Source organism: Salvelinus namaycush, chromosome 21, assembly GCF_016432855.1.
Source record: "Salvelinus namaycush isolate Seneca chromosome 21, SaNama_1.0, whole genome shotgun sequence".
Taxonomy (NCBI): Eukaryota; Metazoa; Chordata; class Actinopteri; order Salmoniformes; family Salmonidae; genus Salvelinus; species Salvelinus namaycush.
Genome location: NC_052327.1, coordinates 7,517,097 through 7,535,726, shown reverse-complemented (window position 1 = coordinate 7,535,726; position 18,630 = coordinate 7,517,097). Strand labels below are relative to the sequence as shown.

The 18,630-nt window shown below is 41.1% G+C and overlaps 1 protein-coding gene across 3 annotated transcripts; it reads left to right on the top strand.

Moving 5' to 3' along the window:
* The first annotated feature begins 14,438 nt into the window (after positions 1–14,438).
* On the top strand, positions 14,439–17,912 carry plscr3a (phospholipid scramblase 3a). Of its 3 annotated transcripts, none has more exons than XM_039017104.1 (8): positions 14,440–14,699; positions 14,931–15,007; positions 15,390–15,469; positions 15,625–15,667; positions 15,787–16,007; positions 16,427–16,588; positions 16,844–17,005; positions 17,473–17,912. In XM_039017104.1, the coding sequence occupies exons 3-8, from the start codon at positions 15,413–15,415 to the stop codon at positions 17,530–17,532; spliced, it is 705 nt and encodes a 234-aa protein (XP_038873032.1). In that variant the 5' UTR covers positions 14,440–14,699; positions 14,931–15,007; positions 15,390–15,412; the 3' UTR covers positions 17,533–17,912. The 3 variants fall into 3 exon arrangements, with proteins under 3 accessions (XP_038873033.1, XP_038873032.1, XP_038873031.1); XM_039017103.1 differs by having other exon boundaries at positions 14,870–15,007; XM_039017105.1 differs by lacking the exon at positions 14,931–15,007 and having other exon boundaries at positions 14,439–14,699.
* Positions 17,913–18,630: the final 718 nt, after the last annotated feature.

Sequence of the window (18,630 nt, the reverse complement as noted above, 5' to 3'; positions counted from 1 at the left end):
GCAGGAGTGGTTTTGAGACAAATCTTTGAGTGGCCCAGCCAGAGCCCGGACTTGAACCCGATCGAACATCTCGTGAAAATAGCTGTGCAGCAACGCTCACCATCCAACCTGCCAGTTCTTCAAAGGATCTGCAGAGAACAATGGGAGAAACTCCCTATATACAGGTGTGCCAAGCTTGTAGCGTCATATCCAAGAAGACTTGATGCTGTAATCGCTGCTAAAGGTCTTTCAACAAAGTACTGAGTAAATTTCGCTGGAGAGGATGGCTGACGTTTTACTTGCTCCTAACCTACTGTTATTTAGTTGTTGTTTATAACTTATTTATTTACATAATGTTGTTGTTACCGTCTCTTATGACCGAAAATAACTTCTGGACATCAGAACAGCGATTACTCACAACGAACTGGTAGAAGCTTTTTCCTTTAACGAGTCCGACGTGATGGATATACTGCTTTACCGGGAACAGGCCCAAATCCGTCATTTCCGTGAAGAGAAGACAGAGATAAAGGTGGCGGAGGTCGGGCTGCCTTCTGAGAGTTTAAGGCGAGCGAGTAAACCCCCACTGCCATCCGTTCTATTGGCAAACATGCAATCATTGTAAAATAAAATTGGTGTCCTACGAGCAAGAATAAACTACCAACGGGACATTGAAAACTGTAATTTCTTATGTTTCACCGAGTCGTGGCTGAACGATGACATGAACAACATACATCTGGCGGGTTTTACACTGTATCGACAGGATAGAACTGCAGCCTCTGGTAAGATAAGGGGTGGTGGTCTATGTATATTTGTAAATAACAGCTGGTGCATGATATCTAAGGAAGTCGAGGTTTTGCTCGCCTGAGGTAGAGTATCTCATGATAAGCTGTAGAGCACACTCTCTACCTAGAGAGTTTCTGTATTTTTAGTAGCTGTCTACATACCACCACAGACCGATGCTGGCACTAAGACTGCACTCAATGAGCTTTATACCGCCATAAGCAAACAGGAAACCGCTAATCCAGAGGCGGTGCTCCTAGTGGCCGGGGACTGTAACGCAGGGAAACAAATCCGTTTTACCACATTTCCACCAGCATGATAAATGTGCAACCATTCAGGTGACCAGTCGGTGATTCTCATCCTCGACCATGAGATGGTAGGGTTATGGCGTTGAAGCCAAGGTAGGCCGAGGATGATCTTCTGAACTGGTGCACTGGTGATGAAGGGGATGTTTTCCTGGTGATTGGGCTCCACGGTGAGGGTGAGTGGTTGGGTGATGTGTGGGATGGTTCCGGATCCTAAAGGCCGACAGTCGAGACCTTGAACCTGAAAAGGAGAGGAGAGCGGGTAGGTAGTAATATTGAGAGAGGAGGCATGGGTCTGATCGATAAAGTTCCCAGCAGCGCCGGAATCCACTAAAGCTGTAGACACAGGGCATGAGGGACAGTCAGCCAGAGTGATGGGTACTAAAAAGAGTTTAACAGGAAGAGCAGTAGCTGGAATACTCACTCCCGGTCCAGGGGATGGAACATCACGTGACGGTCCCTCTGCCCTAGTGGATCCCAGATTCTGAAGTAACGGACACCGCTGGTGCTTGTGCCCTCCCTGGCCACAGTACAGAGCCCCAGCTGTATCCGTCTGTATCCGCGGGAAGGCGTGTGACCCCTACCTCCATTGGTTCAGGCTCTGATCCTGAACACTCGCCGAAGGAGGGAGAGAAGCAATTGAGATGCCGGGGCATTGAGTTTTCAATATTGGTCAGGTATATCCGGAGATGATTAGCAAATAAGTTCAGTTTATACATGTTTACCAATACTGATGCCTGTTACATTTGGGTCCTGTCTATATTTTCCTACAAGCGGTTCAATTGCCAGTGGGTGGAAAGTTGAACGCTTCCAAAGTTTAGAATAGAAAAGGAAATTCAAGACGGTTGAAGGCCTTTTTAGCATCAACAGCCATTATTGATAAATCTAAATCTTGGTTTTTTTGCGTATTGTATTAACTCAATCTTCCCCCCGTGTTTCAATAAATACCTTGGTTACCTCATCCCAGTGTCCTCATCTGAGTCTGCTCTTGGGTTCACCTGTTCCGCTCCGCGTAACACATTCCAGGGTTTTTCTTTATTTTTACTATTTTCTACAACGTAGACATCAAAACTATGAAATAACACACATGGAATCATGTAGTAACCCACAAAGTGTTAAACAAATCAAAATATATTTTATATTTGAGTTTCTTCAAAGTAGCAACCCTTTGCCTTGACAGCTTTGCTGAGCATGGATCTAGGAAGCACTGAATGGAGTGATGTGTGTTATCATTTGTGTAAATACACAGTAAAATCACCAGTGTTAAATTCACTGTTAAAAGCGGTCGACTCCCATAGTTATTTTAGCAACTGGCAGTGCCAAATGAACCCTAGCGTCAGTGCTGATAACTGGTGCTAATTGCTAAGGTATACAATTGTACTCTATTAGTGTAATCTTTACTCAGTAAATGTAAACCTCATCACAACGCCGCCCATAAATTCAGTTTCTGCATTCAAATCTCCTCTTTTCTCCTCTTTTCATTTTTGAGTGAGTTTTTAAACAATTATTTCGCTGATATTAGTTAGCTATTTGAATTGAAATACTTGATACTTTGTCAGATTTCAGTGTAACATAAAAAGTTACAGTTTTGATTGTGTGCAGCTAATGTTAGAGTTACTTGCGTTTCACTTTTTGCACGTCTTTGCTAGATGTCCTGTGCAGTTAGTCTGCTCCACATGGTGGTTCCATGGGCGCACGTGTCATTTCAGCACCAAGCTTTTTTAGCCTCATGCTAGTTTGTTCTCTTTATTTCAGCTGCTTACTATATATTGAGGACTAATCTGATTTAAGGTGAGTTGTTTATTTAGCCAAATTATAACTGCATTCTTGACTTTAGGGTGATGCTTATAGATACATATTGTGACCATTGCATCGGCAGCTAGCTAGTCTAGCTAACTTCGTTTCCCAGTCGCTTTATCACCAGTTGATTTTGGCGGGCTTGTAAGACTGCTCCTAGAACATGACAATATAATATGGTGACTAGCTGGAATTACGAGTGTATTTTACTGGCCTAATTAGGCTGCACATATTTCGGGATAGTGAATATGAATTGAATAGTCTGTTTGCTGTAGTTTGGGACCTGCTTGAAGTAATATCAGACAAGTTGTGGTCATGATCCAATATTTTCAGAATATACTTTGAAATTAGCATTGCTAAGTAAAGGGGTATTGGTGAAAACGTTTGTAGCCGTCCTGATATAATGTCATGATTTGAAATACAAATGTAATGCCTTTTCATCAATTTTGGCCTTATCTCATACCATTAACTGCTTTCAGACCGAGTCATGCTGATCAGGGTGAAATTCAATGGTGAACAAAAATATGTCAAGATCATTGACCTGACACTTGAAAACCTTTTTGATTGGAGGTAAACTTTTAATTTGTGATTGGAAATAAAGGTATTGTGGTCATACATTTACAAGTCAGTCTGATTACTCTTACCATTACGATTGTAATTGTAGGTTGTTTTAATGTTTATCACAGCTTTCCTGAAATTTGAGATCCCACTTACTCGTTTATCAGAGGCAAAGCCGTATGATGGGTCTGGAACTGAAGTTGATGGGGATGTGTTAGAGGAGGTGGTGAAACGGCCAGATCTTGGTGTTCTCAAGCTCACACTGAACAATGATGCTAAAGGTATGTGCTGGTTTTCAAGTCTTGGTTACTTGTGGCATCACTTTCAATATAACCATACACGTGACATGCCTGTATTATCATCTTTGTGTATTTCAGAATCTTCCCGGATGAGTCCTGTCTCTGCCAGTTCTGTGATGGGTGGTTCAGACCATTGCATCAGAATCCTACCGCAAGCTCTGAACCTTTACACCGGATCATCGCAGCTAGCTAGCTGTAATCCGAGTGGCTGCTCCCAGCTAACGTCTCTGTCCCGAAGCAAGCACCAGTTAGCCTGGAGCTAGACCCATCTCCCGAATAGCCAAAGAGGTACACCAGCTCTTTTGCCAATTGGCCTGGACCCTTTACTGCCGACCCGGAGCCCCTCCGATCCATCACGACTGGTCTGCCGACGTAACCGTCCGAGATGGTTTCCACAGGCTCTTCCGTTGCAATGTCGCTGGAGGCCCATCTGCTTGCCCCGGCCCGTTAGCTGTCTGAATCGCCGTGTCTCCAGCTCGCCTAGCGTATTAGCGACTACTGAATCAGGTCTATTGCTACTCATTGGACCCTATGATCACTCGGCTACACATGCCGCTCCCCAATGTCAATATGCCTTGTCTATTGCTTTACTGGTTAGTGATTTTTGTCTTATTTCACTGTAGAGCCCCCAGCCCTGCCCAATATACCTTAGATAGGCCTTTTGTTCCACCCTCCACACATGCGGTGACCTCACCTGGCTTAACTGGTGCCTCTAGAGACATAACCTCTCTCATCGTCAATCAATGCCTAGGTTTACCTCCACTTTACTCACATCCTACCATACCCTTGTCTGTACATTATGCCTTGAATCTATTCTTCCACGCCCAGAAATCTGCTTCTTTTACTCTCTGTTCCGAACGCACTAGACGACCAGTTCTTATAGCCTTTAGCCGTACCCTTATCCTACTCCTCCTCTGTTCCACTGGTGATGTCGCGGTAAACCCAGGCCCTGCAGTCCCCAGCACCACTCCCATTCCCCAGACTCTCTCATTTTTTGACTTCTGTAACTGTAAAAACCTTTGTTTCATGCATGTTAACATTAGAAGCCTCCTTCCTAAGTTTGTTTTATTCACTGCTTCAGCATACTCCGACAACCCTGATGTTTTAGCCATGAATCCTGGCTTAGGAAGGCCACCAAAAATCCTGACATTTCCATCCCCAACTACAACATTTTCTGACAAGATAGAACTGACAAAGGGGGCGGAGTTAGCCTGCAGAGTTCTGTCATACTTTCCAGGTCTGCCCAAACAGTTCGAGCTTATACTTTTAAAATTCCACCTTTCCAGAAACAAGTCTCTCACCGTTGCCGCTTGTTATAGACCCCCCTCAGCCCCCAGCTGTGCCCTGGACACCATATGTGAATTGATTGCCCCCCATCTATCTTCAGAGTTCGTACTGTTAGGTGACCTAAACTGGGATATGCTTAAACCTAAACTCCGGACATCCTACAATCTAAGCTAGATGCCCTCAATCTCACAAATTATCAAGGAACCTACAAGGTACAACCCCAAATCCGTAACAATGGGAACCCTCTTAGATATCATCCTGACCAACTTCCCCTCTAAATACACCTCTGCTGTCTTCAACTAGGATCTCAGCGATCACTGCCTCATTGCCTGCGTCCGTAATGAGTCCGCGGTCAAACGACCACCCCTCATCACTGTCAAACGCTCCCTAAAACACTTCAGTGAGCAGGCCTTTCTAATCGACCTGGCCCGGGTATCCTGGAAGGATATTGACCTCATCCCATCAGTAGAGGATGCCTGGTTGCTCTTTAAACACGCTTTCCTCACCATCTTAAATAAGCATGCCCCATTCAAAAAACGTAGAACTAAGAACAGATACAGCCCTTGGTTCACCCCAGACTTGACTGCCCTTGACCAGCACAAAAACATCCTGTGGCGTACTGTATTAGCATTGAATAGCCCCGCGATATGCAACTTTCAGTGAAGTCAGGAACCAATATACACAGGCAGTTAGGAAAGCTAAGGCTAGCTTTTTCAAACAGAAATTTGCATCCTGTAGCACTAATTCCAAAAAGTTTTGGGACACTAAACAGTCCATGGAGAATAAGAAAACCTCCTCCCAGCTGCCCACTGCACTGAGGACAGGAAACACTGTCACCACCAATAAATCTACCATAATCGAGATTTTCAAGAAGCATTTTTTTACAGCTGGCCATGCTTTCCACTTGGCTACCCCTACCCCGGCCAACAGCTCTGCACCCCCAGCAGAAACTTGCCCAAGTCCCCCTCCCCCAACTTCTCCTTCACCCTGGCCCTCGCTACATATTCGTCGCCAACCCACTGGCTCCAGGTCATCTATAAATCTTTGCTAGGTAAAGCCCTGCCTTATCTCAGCTCACTGGTCACCATAGCAACACCCACCCGTAGCATGTGCTCCAGCAGGTATATTTCACTGGTCCTCCCTAAAGCCAACACTTTGGGGATGACTTTCCTTCCAGTTCTCTGCTGCCAATGACTGGAATGAATTGCAAAAATCACTGAAGCTGGAGTCTTATATCAACCTCTAACCTTAAGCATCAGCTGTCAGAGCAGCTAACCGATCACTGTATCTGTCACTGTACCTGTACACAGCCATCTATCACTCCAGTGTTAATGCTAAATTGTAATTGTTTTGGCCTATTTATTGCCTTACCTACCTACTCTTCTACATTTACACACACTGTACATAGATTTTTCTATTGTGTTATTGACTGTACGTTTGTTTGTAACTCTGTTGTTTTTGTCGCACTGCTTTGCTTTATCTTGGCCAGGTCGCAGTTGTAAATGAGAACTTGTTCTCAACTGGCGTACCTGGTTAAATAAAGGTGAAATAAAAAAATTAAGACCATGAGTCGGTTGATGCAATCATTTTGAGCGAGGATGGAAGCCCCTCACGAAAGCATCAAAGATCTGATGACGAAGCAAACAATGTAAGTTTGTAATTCATTCTTCAATTCACTTGCCATCAAATTGATTTTTCACTGCTGTTTTTTTTTACAGCCAATAGAGAGCATACTGAAGAAAAAGCCTGGTGGAGAGGTTGCCATCAAGGAATACTCCAAAACTAAAAGCCTGATTGACAGCACCAGACGAAAGATGATCAACATTCTTGTTTCGGCGATGACAGACTCTCACGGGTATGTTTAAAGTAAAGATTCATAATGAAAATTGTTGAGCATTACTTGCTCTCATATCTGCTGAATGTTAAAAATGACTTCCTTATCAGTATCTCAGTCACATAATTGGTTAGGCTAATGCTGACCATCCATTGCTATTGGTAGAAGATTTCTCTTGTATCAAATTCGATGGGCATGATACTGATTTAAAAAATCACTCCTGATATTTAGCTTACTCGGGACCAAAGCAAATGGGATTTGGTTATTTGTTTTTTTCTTTCAAGATTAGTAACCATGTTCATTTTCTTAAGGAACAATATTACGACCCTAATATTAAAGGGTACCTCTAGTATAGAATCAAAACCGTTCGGAGGAATTTGGCTTCATCTGAGAAACGGCCCACTCAACTATACTATGGAGGGCCAGCTGCTGAGAGGGAGTCCAATCCATCCACTTTGGCTACCCTGAGTGAAGACCGGTGCAGAGAGGCCATTTCTCTTATGAAGCATTCTTCTGATGAAGAAACAGGCAAACAGAAGATGAAATTGACCTTTGAGTACAGGAAGAAGATGACCCACGACCCGAGTAAATGCTCCACCATCCTAACTGAATTTCCACGCTTTCTGGATGTGAAGGGCTTGGTAAGACTTTTATTGTGTTTTTAATCTCTAGATGCCAATTCAGGTTGGCCAGTAAATTTAAACAAAAACAACACTTCCATAATAGTAGTTAAATTAATGTGTAGGCTGGTGATTTACTCAAACTCTGTTTTGGAGGTTAAAATTGAATGTTTTGTGAGAAATAAATTGACTTGCACAAAACTAATGTTTTGTTCAATGTCTTATTTGTTTCAGATTGAATAGGATTTTGTGCTGCTGTTTTTGGAGAGGTGACCAACTATATTCAAGCAAAAGATCATCATGCTAAACAAGGCCACTCAGGGAACTGAACTTCAGGAGCTGATCCAAATGGCAGATTCTGCAGTTGATGAGGGAGCTGACACGAATGCTGATGGGTTAGATTATCATCATTTATCATTTATATTTCAAATAACTCTGAAATGTTAATGCGACTGTTGGAATTGACCATTTTAAATCAGGATCTTTTCTTTGTTGAGGATGAGACGATGATAACCTTTCCTTCATCCTTCTCCTGCTCCTTTTGATTCCTCCTTCATCACAAGGCCGCAAAAGACCAGGCAAGGTATTTCATGTAAATGACATCATGTACCACAAACCTTTTGATTTGCTCATGTCATATGGAGCAAGGGATTTTTTGGACTACATTGTCCCCTACTGTCACTTGATAACAGTGTAAGCCAGGGCTGATACTTATGATTAGGTTGTGAGAAACATATTTGTTTTTCATGTAAATGTCAGCATTTTCCAACCAACCTCTTAATTTGCTCATGTCATATGGAGCAAGGGATTATTTTGACATTCTACTGTCACTTGATAACAGTTGAAGCCAGGGCTGAGACTTATGGTTTGGTCATAATAAACATATTTGAATATTGAAACCGCTTTGCTTGAGTTTATTGTGAAATTCCAAGTGCTTTTACAAAATATAATTCCCATTTACATGGGGGAAGAGTAAATAAATGAACACTGAATAGAGTAAACACATTTTTACTCTAATAGGAGTCACCCTAGATCAACACTAGTGAGTGTCACTATAACATTCAGCGTGTTGATTACCTCTTAGTGTTAAATTTGATCAACACCGGCCAGTGTAGTGCAGTGTTAACTTTTTGCACTCCTCGGTGTTAAATCAACACTAGAAATGAAACACTTTGATCAGTGTACTTTTTACTCTGTGTAGAGTGGGACCATATGTACTCGCTGACAGTGTTAAATTGAACACTTAAAGTGTTGATTTAACACTTTCAAATTTACTGTGTAGGGGCGCTACTTTGTCCCAAAATTATAAATAGAATTCCATGGGAAAGCCGTCAATTCCTGGTGCTTTTCTCAGCGCAAATGTTTTAAGTGTCTGATACTTATTTCTGGGTGATCTGTTTTCAGTTACTATTTTTCTGCTGATAATTGCTTCAGGGTTGTTGAGTCTAAGAAGGCTGTAGGATCAGTCGAAGTGTTGATTTACATACATTTTCATAGAAGCTTTTAAAATAGTCATGAATCATGTTGATTCTAATTAAACCTTTAGTATCGTTGCCTTTTAAAAATTATGTAGTTTGTCATGTATTCATTTTGTGAGGGCTGCAAGATGTTTGCTTGACATTAAGTAGTATGCTTTATTTTAGTTTAACCTGTAGTTGTTGGCTCTCTTCAAAAGTAAAAGATCATATTCCTGTTTAAGTAAAGAAATTGTATATATTTTTTTACCTTGTAAAGATTTTTTTATGAGCTTTCATAAGATAGAAATTTGAATAAATTTTTATTTAAAAAAATTTAATAAAATAAATCACTAAATCACTAAAAGCATCCCAAATGATATTGGGGATTACACAGGATTTAGCTAGTTAAAATTAAGTGTGTCTTGAGGGGTACTTACTTGTAATTAATGTGTACTTATATAGGACGTTACCCATCCTGACAACCTGTCCCTGATTTTAAAGCTTCTGGAAGCACAATCCAAGTGAGAAATAAACACACTAGTACACCAGAGTACATGTAATATCTGCATGAGTACACAGGATTTAGATAGTTAAAATGAAGTGTATTTCGAGGTGTACTTACTTGTAATTATTGTGTCCCTGCAAAGTATGTTACCCATTTTGAAAATATAATCGTGAACTTCTGAAAGCGCCATCTAAGTGAGAAAATTAACACACTAGTACACCACAGAGTACATATACCGTACCAGTCAAAAGTTTGGACACACCAAGGGTTTTGCTTAATTTTTTATATTTTCTACATGGTAGAATAATAGTGAAGACATCGAAACTATGAAATAACACATGTAGTAACAAAAAAAGTTTTAACAAATCAAAATGTATTTTAGATGTAAGATTCTTAAAAGTAGCCACCCTTTGTCTTGACGACAGCATTGCACACTTGGCATTCTCTCAACCAGCTTCACCTGGAAGGCTTTTCCAACAGTCTTGAAGGAGTTCCCACATATGCTGAGGACTTCTTGGCTGCTTTTCCTTCACCCTGCGGTCCAACTCATCCCAAACCATCTCAATTTGGTTGAGGTCAGGTGATTGTGGAGGACAGGTCATCTGATGCAGCACTTCATCACTCTCCTTCTTGGTCAAATAGCCCTTACACAGCCCGGAGGTTTGTTGGGTCAAAAAACGAATGATACTCCCAATAAGCGCAAACCAGTTGTGATGGCGTATTACTGCAGAATGCTTTGGTAGCTATGCTGGTTAAGTGTGCCTTGAATTTAAAAGATTCACTGACAGTGTCACCAGCAAAAAGCTCCCCCTCACCATCACACCTCCTCCTCCATGCTTCACGGTGGTGGGATCCAAAAATCTAAAATTTGGACTCATCAGACCAAAGGACATATTTCCACCGGTCTAATGTCCATTGCTCGTGTTTCTTGGCCTAAGCAAGTCTCTTCTTCTTATTGGTGTCCTTTTGTGGAGGTTTCTTTGCAGCAATTTCGACCATGAAGGCCTGATTCATGCAGTCCCCTCTGAACAGTTGATGTTGAGATGTGTCTGTTACTTGAACCCAGTGAATCATTTATTTGGGTTGCAATTTCTGAGGCTGGTAACTCTAATGAACTTATCCTCTGCAGCAGAGGTAACTCTGGGTCTTCCTTTCCTGTGGCGGTCCTCATGAGAGCCAGATTCATCATAGCACTTGATGGTTTTTGCGACTGCAATTGAAGAAACTCCACATTGACTGACCTTCATGTCTTAAAGTAATGATGGACTGTCATTTCTCTTTGCTTATTTAAGCTGTTCTTGCCATAATATGGACTTGGTCTTACACCAAATAGGGCTATCTTCTGTATAACACCCCACCTTGTCACAACACAACTGAACAAGACAGCAACAGAAAAAGTCAGCAACATTCCCACTACCCATGATTGGCTGAGATAATGAGTGGGCTGAAAATGCAGCCCACTCCTTATCGGATTGGTCAGCCATGTAGAAGGCTTCTGTCGATTTGAGCCAGTCGGTCTGTGTTGGTAATCCTGTTGAACGCTGCTTTTTAAAAATGTATCGTGTAGTGGACCTGCATAATTGTTTCTCTCTACGAGATTTGAAATCAGTGAAATTTGAGTATGATAGCTAAAGAGATCTCCGGATTACATCTTCAAACTAAGGGCAACCATGGCATCCATGACAGGTAGTCTATCTTACCTGTTAGCTAGTCTATCTTACCCGTACACATGCATGATGATGTGTACGGGTAAGATAGACTAGCTAGCTACATTTTCAGATATTACACATTTCTAATTTTGACAAAGTGGTTTCATTTCAAGCTAAAGTGTACTGTTAGCTAGCTAGCTAACGTTAGCTGGCTGGCTCCCTAGCTAACGTTATGTGTATGACATTATTTTTCGTATCCCTGAACCGTTTGCTTTGCTAGTTAGAGCCTAATGTTAGCTAGCTAACATTGAACCTGGATGGTTAGCTCCCAGCAGATTCATGCAGGGTAGTAACAGCATGATTTGGCACTATGTTCATTGTTGTTTAACTAGCTAACGTTAGCTGGCTGGCTCATTAGCTAACGTTACATAACATTTGCTATCTTACACGTTGTTTACCTAGCTAGGTTCATTGTTTACCTAGCTAGCTAGCTACATGTCTTAAGCTAAAGTATACAACACGTAATGAAATTGTTGCCAGCAGAGCTGGTTAAGCTGTTTTCATGTTATCCAGATGTAAACAAATTATCGTCCAGAGTGTCAAGTTTGCGCTCTGAGAGTGAAACGAGATGGGTGGGGCTAAAGCTTAAGAGGGTGTGAACGATGCTGAATGGCTGTAGACAAAGAAGAGCTCTTCAACAGATACCAAAACATTCAAAGGCCATATTCTCAAAAGTGAGTTTACAAGTTAATCAACTTTCAAAGCAGAATTACTTTCCCATTGTTCCTCAAAAATGTGGTGTATGATATACCATTTTGTAGCTCTGAGTCTCTACTTTTATCCAATGTCAAAAACATATTGCTACGTAAGACCAAATCTAGGTGGTGAGTCACCTTTACTGTATGACAAATGATTAATTCTACCAATATTCTTAATACAAAATTCTAAGACAAATATCAAAGAAAATAACAACACATTCTACTGAAACCATTTTTTCAAATTGGCTTATACTCCCCTAACACTCTCTCTACCTCGTCACAAGGTCAGGGAGTTAGAGGGCTGATCCTTAGGGAGAAATCCTGATCATCCAGCAGACCCAATCTGGTGAGATTTGTATCAAAGCAAAACGGAAACAGAACAGAAAATCCCAGAAATCACGTAGAGCTCCGAAACCCACCTTAATGGATTTGCCTTATCACGCCGCAACTGGATCTATAACTTTTTGGAGAAAATAAACACACATTTGTTTAACCATCATCAAATGGACGTCGTACGATTTCTTGTAAAATAACGATAGATAAATGGTTTGTTCTATTTTTCCTTACACCGTAGGTTTATGTACTTTGACGTGAAGCGGTCAAATTAGCGCCGTATTACCGATTTCGACCATTAATCCCCGAAAATGGGCATTAACTCAAAGAACATTGAGGCCTCGACACCATCTTCTTTCTGGGCTAAAAGTACATTTGGCCAAACCTGTGCTCACCGAGTTTTGTCTTCGAAGTCTTTTCCATTTACGAGAGGATGTTTTGTCCATTTCCAATAAGCTGCCAGTCACCATCTGGTGGAATTTTCTGGTACAGCAGAAACTGTCACGTCTGCTCCCGCTCTTCCCTTCCCCTGGCGCTTGAGGGCTCAAGATTACCCTGCATCACACGCTCCTGCCATCCATCACCCACAACTGCCTTCCCTCGTCACTCGCATCAGCGTTATTGGACTCACCTGAACTCACATGTTCATTTCCTCCCTTATATTTGTCTGTTCCCTTGCTCTGTTCCCTGCTGCTGCATTGATTGTCTTCTGTCTTTGTATTTGTTTCTGACGCTGTTCCTGTCTCGTCTATGTCAGTTGTTTATGAAATGTTTACTCCCCCCCGTACCTGCTTCGTCCCTCCAGCGTCATTCCGCGTGACAAACATTTCCAAAAATTAAAAATTTTACAAAGCGTAAACCAAATGTCCAAAATACTTTATTTGATGACTTCCCGAAAAACTGGCCCCTGGGGGACGACCCAAGGCCGTCGGCCTGTTTTAATAACACCAGGGACCGTACATTTGCAACATGGGGATCCTCATCGATCAAACAGGAAATGCCGAAGAGTGCCCTTAAGGTATGAAGTGGCCCACAACATATGCCTAGTTTCCTGAAACGGGTCACCTAGTGTGTGGGAACTCCTTCAAGACTGTTGGAAAAGCATTCCTCGTGAAGCTGGTTGAGAGAATGCCAAGAGTGTGCAAAGCTATCATCAAGGCAAAGGGTCGCTACTTTGAAGAATCTCAAATGTAAAATATATTTAGATTTTGTTTAACACTTTTTTTTTTTTGTTATTTCATAGTGTCGATGTCTTCACTGTTATTAAAAAAATTAAGAAAAGCCCTTGAATGAGTAGGTGTGTCCAAACTTTTGACTGGTACTGTATGTGTTATAAAAGCCAATCTAACGACTTGTTAGGCTGTATTGCAAGTAGCCTAGTGTCTAAACGTTCCCCCGAAGCCCCCTGTCTCTAATTAGCCTACTATTTAATTCAAAATAAAACCAAAATATTAGGCCTAACTGATCTGTCTCAGTATCTTTCTCTGTTTTCTTCCTACCTCGACTGCACTTCTGTCCTCTACTGCAGCGGCAGCAGCAGCTAACCTGTCATTTCTCACAGACATAGCACTCGGACCAGCAGAATCAGAACCTTTAGCAAATAAATTGGTTAATAATTTAGCAGCGTCGGTCTCAAGAGCCCTTTTTTTGGTCTCACTGTCTTTCCGTTTTTTTTTGTGATCGATGATCTTTTATTCTGACTGAGTGACTTGGGCAAATCTGCCCATGGAGTGCAACCAGTATGAGATATAGGTACACCTCTCCTCCGCAAATATTAAGAAGTCAAACGTGCCAGACATATTCTGTCATAAGTGCATGGACTGTCGACATGACTGAAGATTTGAACAAAAGAAAGACACCTGAAGATAGTTCCTGGGTTTAAGACTTGTCACAGGCCGGCTCATAGCCTGTGACAAAAATGAGGGGACACGAACAACAGGTATAGGCCAATTAAAAATGTTCTTTATTCTAAACAAAACTATTAACTTTAAACAAAGAAAAAGGAATGAGGTGTGGAAGTATCATAATGTAAGGTGTATGTAAAGTGCATGGATGCGTGAATCTGTGTGTGTGAATATGACTGAGTGAAAACTATGCAAAACTAAAAAGGAACAAACAAAACAGGATCATACCTGGAGGAGCAGAGAGAGAGAGCAGTGACTAGTGAAGCAGTTTTATACCCTGAGCCCAGGTGGCTCCAATCACTAAAGACACTCCTCTGCCTGCAGGAGGAACCGCCCCTGCAATGCAGAGGAGGAGCCGTGACAGACTGTATCCCTTTGCCCCTTGACAACGACAAAACAATTCTGTTTGTTTTGTCTTGAGAGACAGTATTTTTGTTTTGAAAGGGCTCTTTGTGTCATTTGAGATAGGCACTAAATTACATACGCAAATCTGGGACTTTTTGTTTTTTCCCCCCCAGGCAGTGTTTTACAGAAAATGCTTTCCAAAGGGTGCATTCAAATTTAGAAACATAAGTTGTCACTTGTTGCGACAGAGGGCTGGTGCTTTTCTTTTGACGAGTTATACGTCAAGCAGGTAACTGTACTCTTTTACAAAATGTTCTAACCTCACGTATACTGTATATGCATTTCTCCTGAGCTCTTTCAGTAAATATATGCTTGTGTAAAAATCAAAGAGGGGGAAAAAGAGCTTTCAATGTGGGTGCTATTGATCTTGGACTGAAAATACTTTTTCCCATCTCACAGTCATGTCAATAAGACACACCTTACACAGATTGCATCACTTCTGATTGCTTCGATTACTTAGCACATACAGAGAACAACACCAATACAGAGAGCAACACCTTCAGAAGCTCTGCGCAACAGATAGCAAGGAATTTGGATGTAAGTTGATTCTCAGTACCGGCACAGATATGTGTTCATTGGTATTCTAAAATTGTTGTTCCATTGTAAGTTCTTACAATATATATATAGTACTATTATATGCTGTATGTAATACTTTGAGCGGAGCTCTGTAAAATTGCCATGACACCTAAAAAGTGGATGTAAGATCAGGGATATCTTCTCTCAAAGAGTCCATCTTCCATTATCTTTTGTTTTGGTATAGTATTTACGTAAAATGAAGGAATAGTACACATGAATTGGAAAGCGACTTTGAATGGTGCTATTGACTGAGTAGTGTAATGATTAACCATGTAGCTCAGTCCTATGGTTGTAAACTGAGCTTGTAAACCACATTTCACCTGACTAATGTGGGTGTGCTCAGGCCGCTACTGATCCTACCGCGCCATGGAAAATAACTTTCGAGCAACAGGAGTGCCCCCTGGCCTAGAGTACCTAACACAGGTAAGACAATAGTCTTACATTTTGTTTATGGAACTGTTACCTCAAAAAAGTAAAATGTTAACTTTTATGGGATAAGATAATTCGTTAGGAGACAGAGAGAGCTGGCCACGGTAGGGAACTCTGTACCCAATCCTACCTTTATCTGTTTGTTACAGCTCGATCAAATCTTGATCCATCAGAAAGTGGAACTGCTGGAGGGTAAGGCAGCCCATGTTATACACAGCATGCCATTAATTGTACTTACGCCGACATGATATTTACTTCCGATCTCTCACATCCCCCATGACCCTTTCTTCCTATGCTCCCGCTCTCTCTAGCCATCACTTCCTTTGAGACTAAAAACCGGTATGTAATCAAGAACAGTTTGGGACAGGAAATCTACACGGCCAAGGAGGATAGTGACTGCTGCACCCGGAACTGCTGCGGTCCCAACCGCATGTTTGAGATGAAGATCAAAGACCACAGTGGCCAGGAGGTCATGCACCTGGTCAAGCCCTTCCGCTGCACCTCCTGCTTCTGGCCCTGCTGCCTGCAAGAGGTATTCGAACCGTTCATAACACACATATTAACATCTTATAACACCCTTACAACAGACACCTCCTGCTACTTCCTCTGCTGTCTGGAAGATGTATTTTAACTGCTTATAATGCAGCTTATAACAGACTCACATCACATGTATAACAGACACCTGCTACTTTCCTAGCTGCCTGAAATCGCTTATAATACACTTATTATAACAGGGTCCTCCTGCTACTTCCCCTGTTGCTCGCAAGTGGTATTGCCACTTATAACACAATTATAACACACTAACAGAGACGGTCTGCTCAATTTTATCATTGCAAAATTGAAGATGAAAATAACATTGAAGATACTGTTTCAAGGATACTCTAACGTTTGAATTAATTTTTCTCCCTTGACCTTTTTTCCTCTGTATCTGTGAATGTTGGTCTGTCCTAGATGGAGGTCCAATCCCCTCCTAGCACCACCATAGGTTATGTGGTTCAGAACTGGCATCCCTTCAAGCCAAAACTGTCCATCCTAGGAGCTGCCAAAGAGACTCTCCTGACGATTGAAGGTCCTTTCTGTGCCTGTAGCTGCTGTGGAGATGTTGATTTTGAGGTGAAGAGTTCACCTCATCTACTCCTCTATGTCTGCATAGCACATCACTGGCTGTTAGGGAGAGGACTGTGGTCTATCTCTATTTGTGAGTGTTCAAGTGGCCCTGAGTCTGTTAAACCCTAGGTTGTCCTCATTAGGGCACACTGTAGCAAAACGGGGAAAAATGGAGTCCAGGTAACTGTTTCAATCCGTTTTCTTCCATTTGCTGCCTAATGAACATCACCCTGATTAGAGTCCTTTGTGTTTCTATAACAGGTGATGGGCAAGGACAGCGACCAGCCCATTGGGAGAATAAGTAAGCAGTGGAGTGGGCTGATAAAGGAGGCCTTCACTGACTCAGACAACTTTGGGATCCAGTTCCCCATGGACCTGGATGTCAAGATGAAGGCTGTGCTGATGGGGGCCTGCATCCTTATTGTAAGTGACAAAGGCTGCGACTTTACACAGGCAACCCAATTGTGATCTGTGGCCCCATTATTGGCAAATGATCGGAATTGGGCTGCCTGTGTAAACCCAGCCATATCTATAGAGCTAAGTCAGATTCAAGTTCATTTGGCATTTGTAATTATTAAAAAGACATAGCCTACATTGGAATTCTTTGTAGGAGCTCGCATATACAGTACACAGGCTATAATCGATAAGGGAATTTCTCTATCATTGTGTCAGTGACCCAGTGAAGCAGCCATTGCTGAAAAATTACTGGCAAACCAATCAATTAGTCAGTACTGACACCCCTATTGTAGTGCATCAATATAAAGCCATTATAAATCCTGTCCATTAAGATGAATCAAACAATTACGTATTTATGATAGTGTGATGATCTCCGTCATGCCTATTCATTGTGTATCCATTTTTTTCTTTCTTTATTCTTTGTCTCCAAACAGGATTTCATGTTCTTTGAAAGCAGTGGTGACGGTGATCAACGGTGTTCTGTATTTGGATGAGAGAGAAAGTTTTTGATCATGTACAAATTACATGATACTATAATTTATAATGACATGGCTATTGGATGCATAGGAATCACATAACATGACATTTAAGACAAAACAAATATGTCCTTTATTAATTCTATATATTAATCTGTATTCAAACATTTGTAACACTGTGTGGGCTTTTTCTTTTGAAAATATTGAAATGTCATGTAATAATATTGGGTCTCTCATGTAAAGGATGAAGCACATTCTCAAATATAGCTGCGAGCAGCAATGAATGGGGTTCACTGAATGACAGAAAGGACACAAGATCAGTTGAATAACAAAGCAAGCACTCTATCATGTATGAATTATCATAATTTATGTGCAATCAGTAAAAGTATTACCATGTTTATCTCTCAATACCACAAGGATGATAACATAATAATACAAATATTTTACGTTTGTAGAAATCTGTTTCTGTAAATGATTTAAATCTGTTGGTACACTCCGCATTAGCTTTCCAAAGTACTGCAACACACTCTCACAGCAGTAATACGCTGACTGTGCAAACGGCAGTTTCAAATTTTCCCAAAAACACATTTTACCATCTTTTCACTATGTTCCTCAATGCCTTCAGAAGGTTTTCACTCCTACTTTTCCACATTTTGTTGTGCTACAAACTGTGATTAAAATGGATTTAATTGTCATTTTTGGTCAACAATTTACACAAAATACTCTAATGTTAAAGTGGGAAAAATTTGAATATTTGTAAAAATCAAAATCAAAAATAAAACATGAATATATTTTTATTAGATACACTGAACAAAAATATAAATGCAATAGACAAAAATTTTACTGAGTTAGTTTGTTGAGGGAATTAAATAATTCCTCTAATGTACTCATTAATTAAAATCAATCTGTCTATTTATAAGAATTTGTAAGATACTTATTAACATAAAATAGACAGGATACAGTCTTAAAATTAGATAATAGTATTTATTCTCGGAGCACGCTACCATTTGACCATAAACAACAGTTTATATACAAGATATGACGTCATAGGTTACAGAATAAATCTCCTCCTCCTGACCTTTATAAAACAGGTTCAAAAGTTCATTCCAACTTCCC

What these genes read in the sequence shown, in the direction of transcription:
- plscr3a (XM_039017105.1), top strand. Translation starts at nt 15,413, where the DNA reads ATGGAAAATAACTTTCGAGCAACAGGAGTGCCCCCTGGCCTAGAGTAC. An exon ending in GCCTAGAGTACCTAACACAG is followed by an intron (nt 15,470 to 15,624) that starts GTAAGACAATAG and finishes TGTTTGTTACAG; the next exon opens with CTCGATCAAATCTTGATCCA. An exon ending in GAAAGTGGAACTGCTGGAGG is followed by an intron (nt 15,668 to 15,786) that starts GTAAGGCAGCCC and finishes CGCTCTCTCTAG; the next exon opens with CCATCACTTCCTTTGAGACT.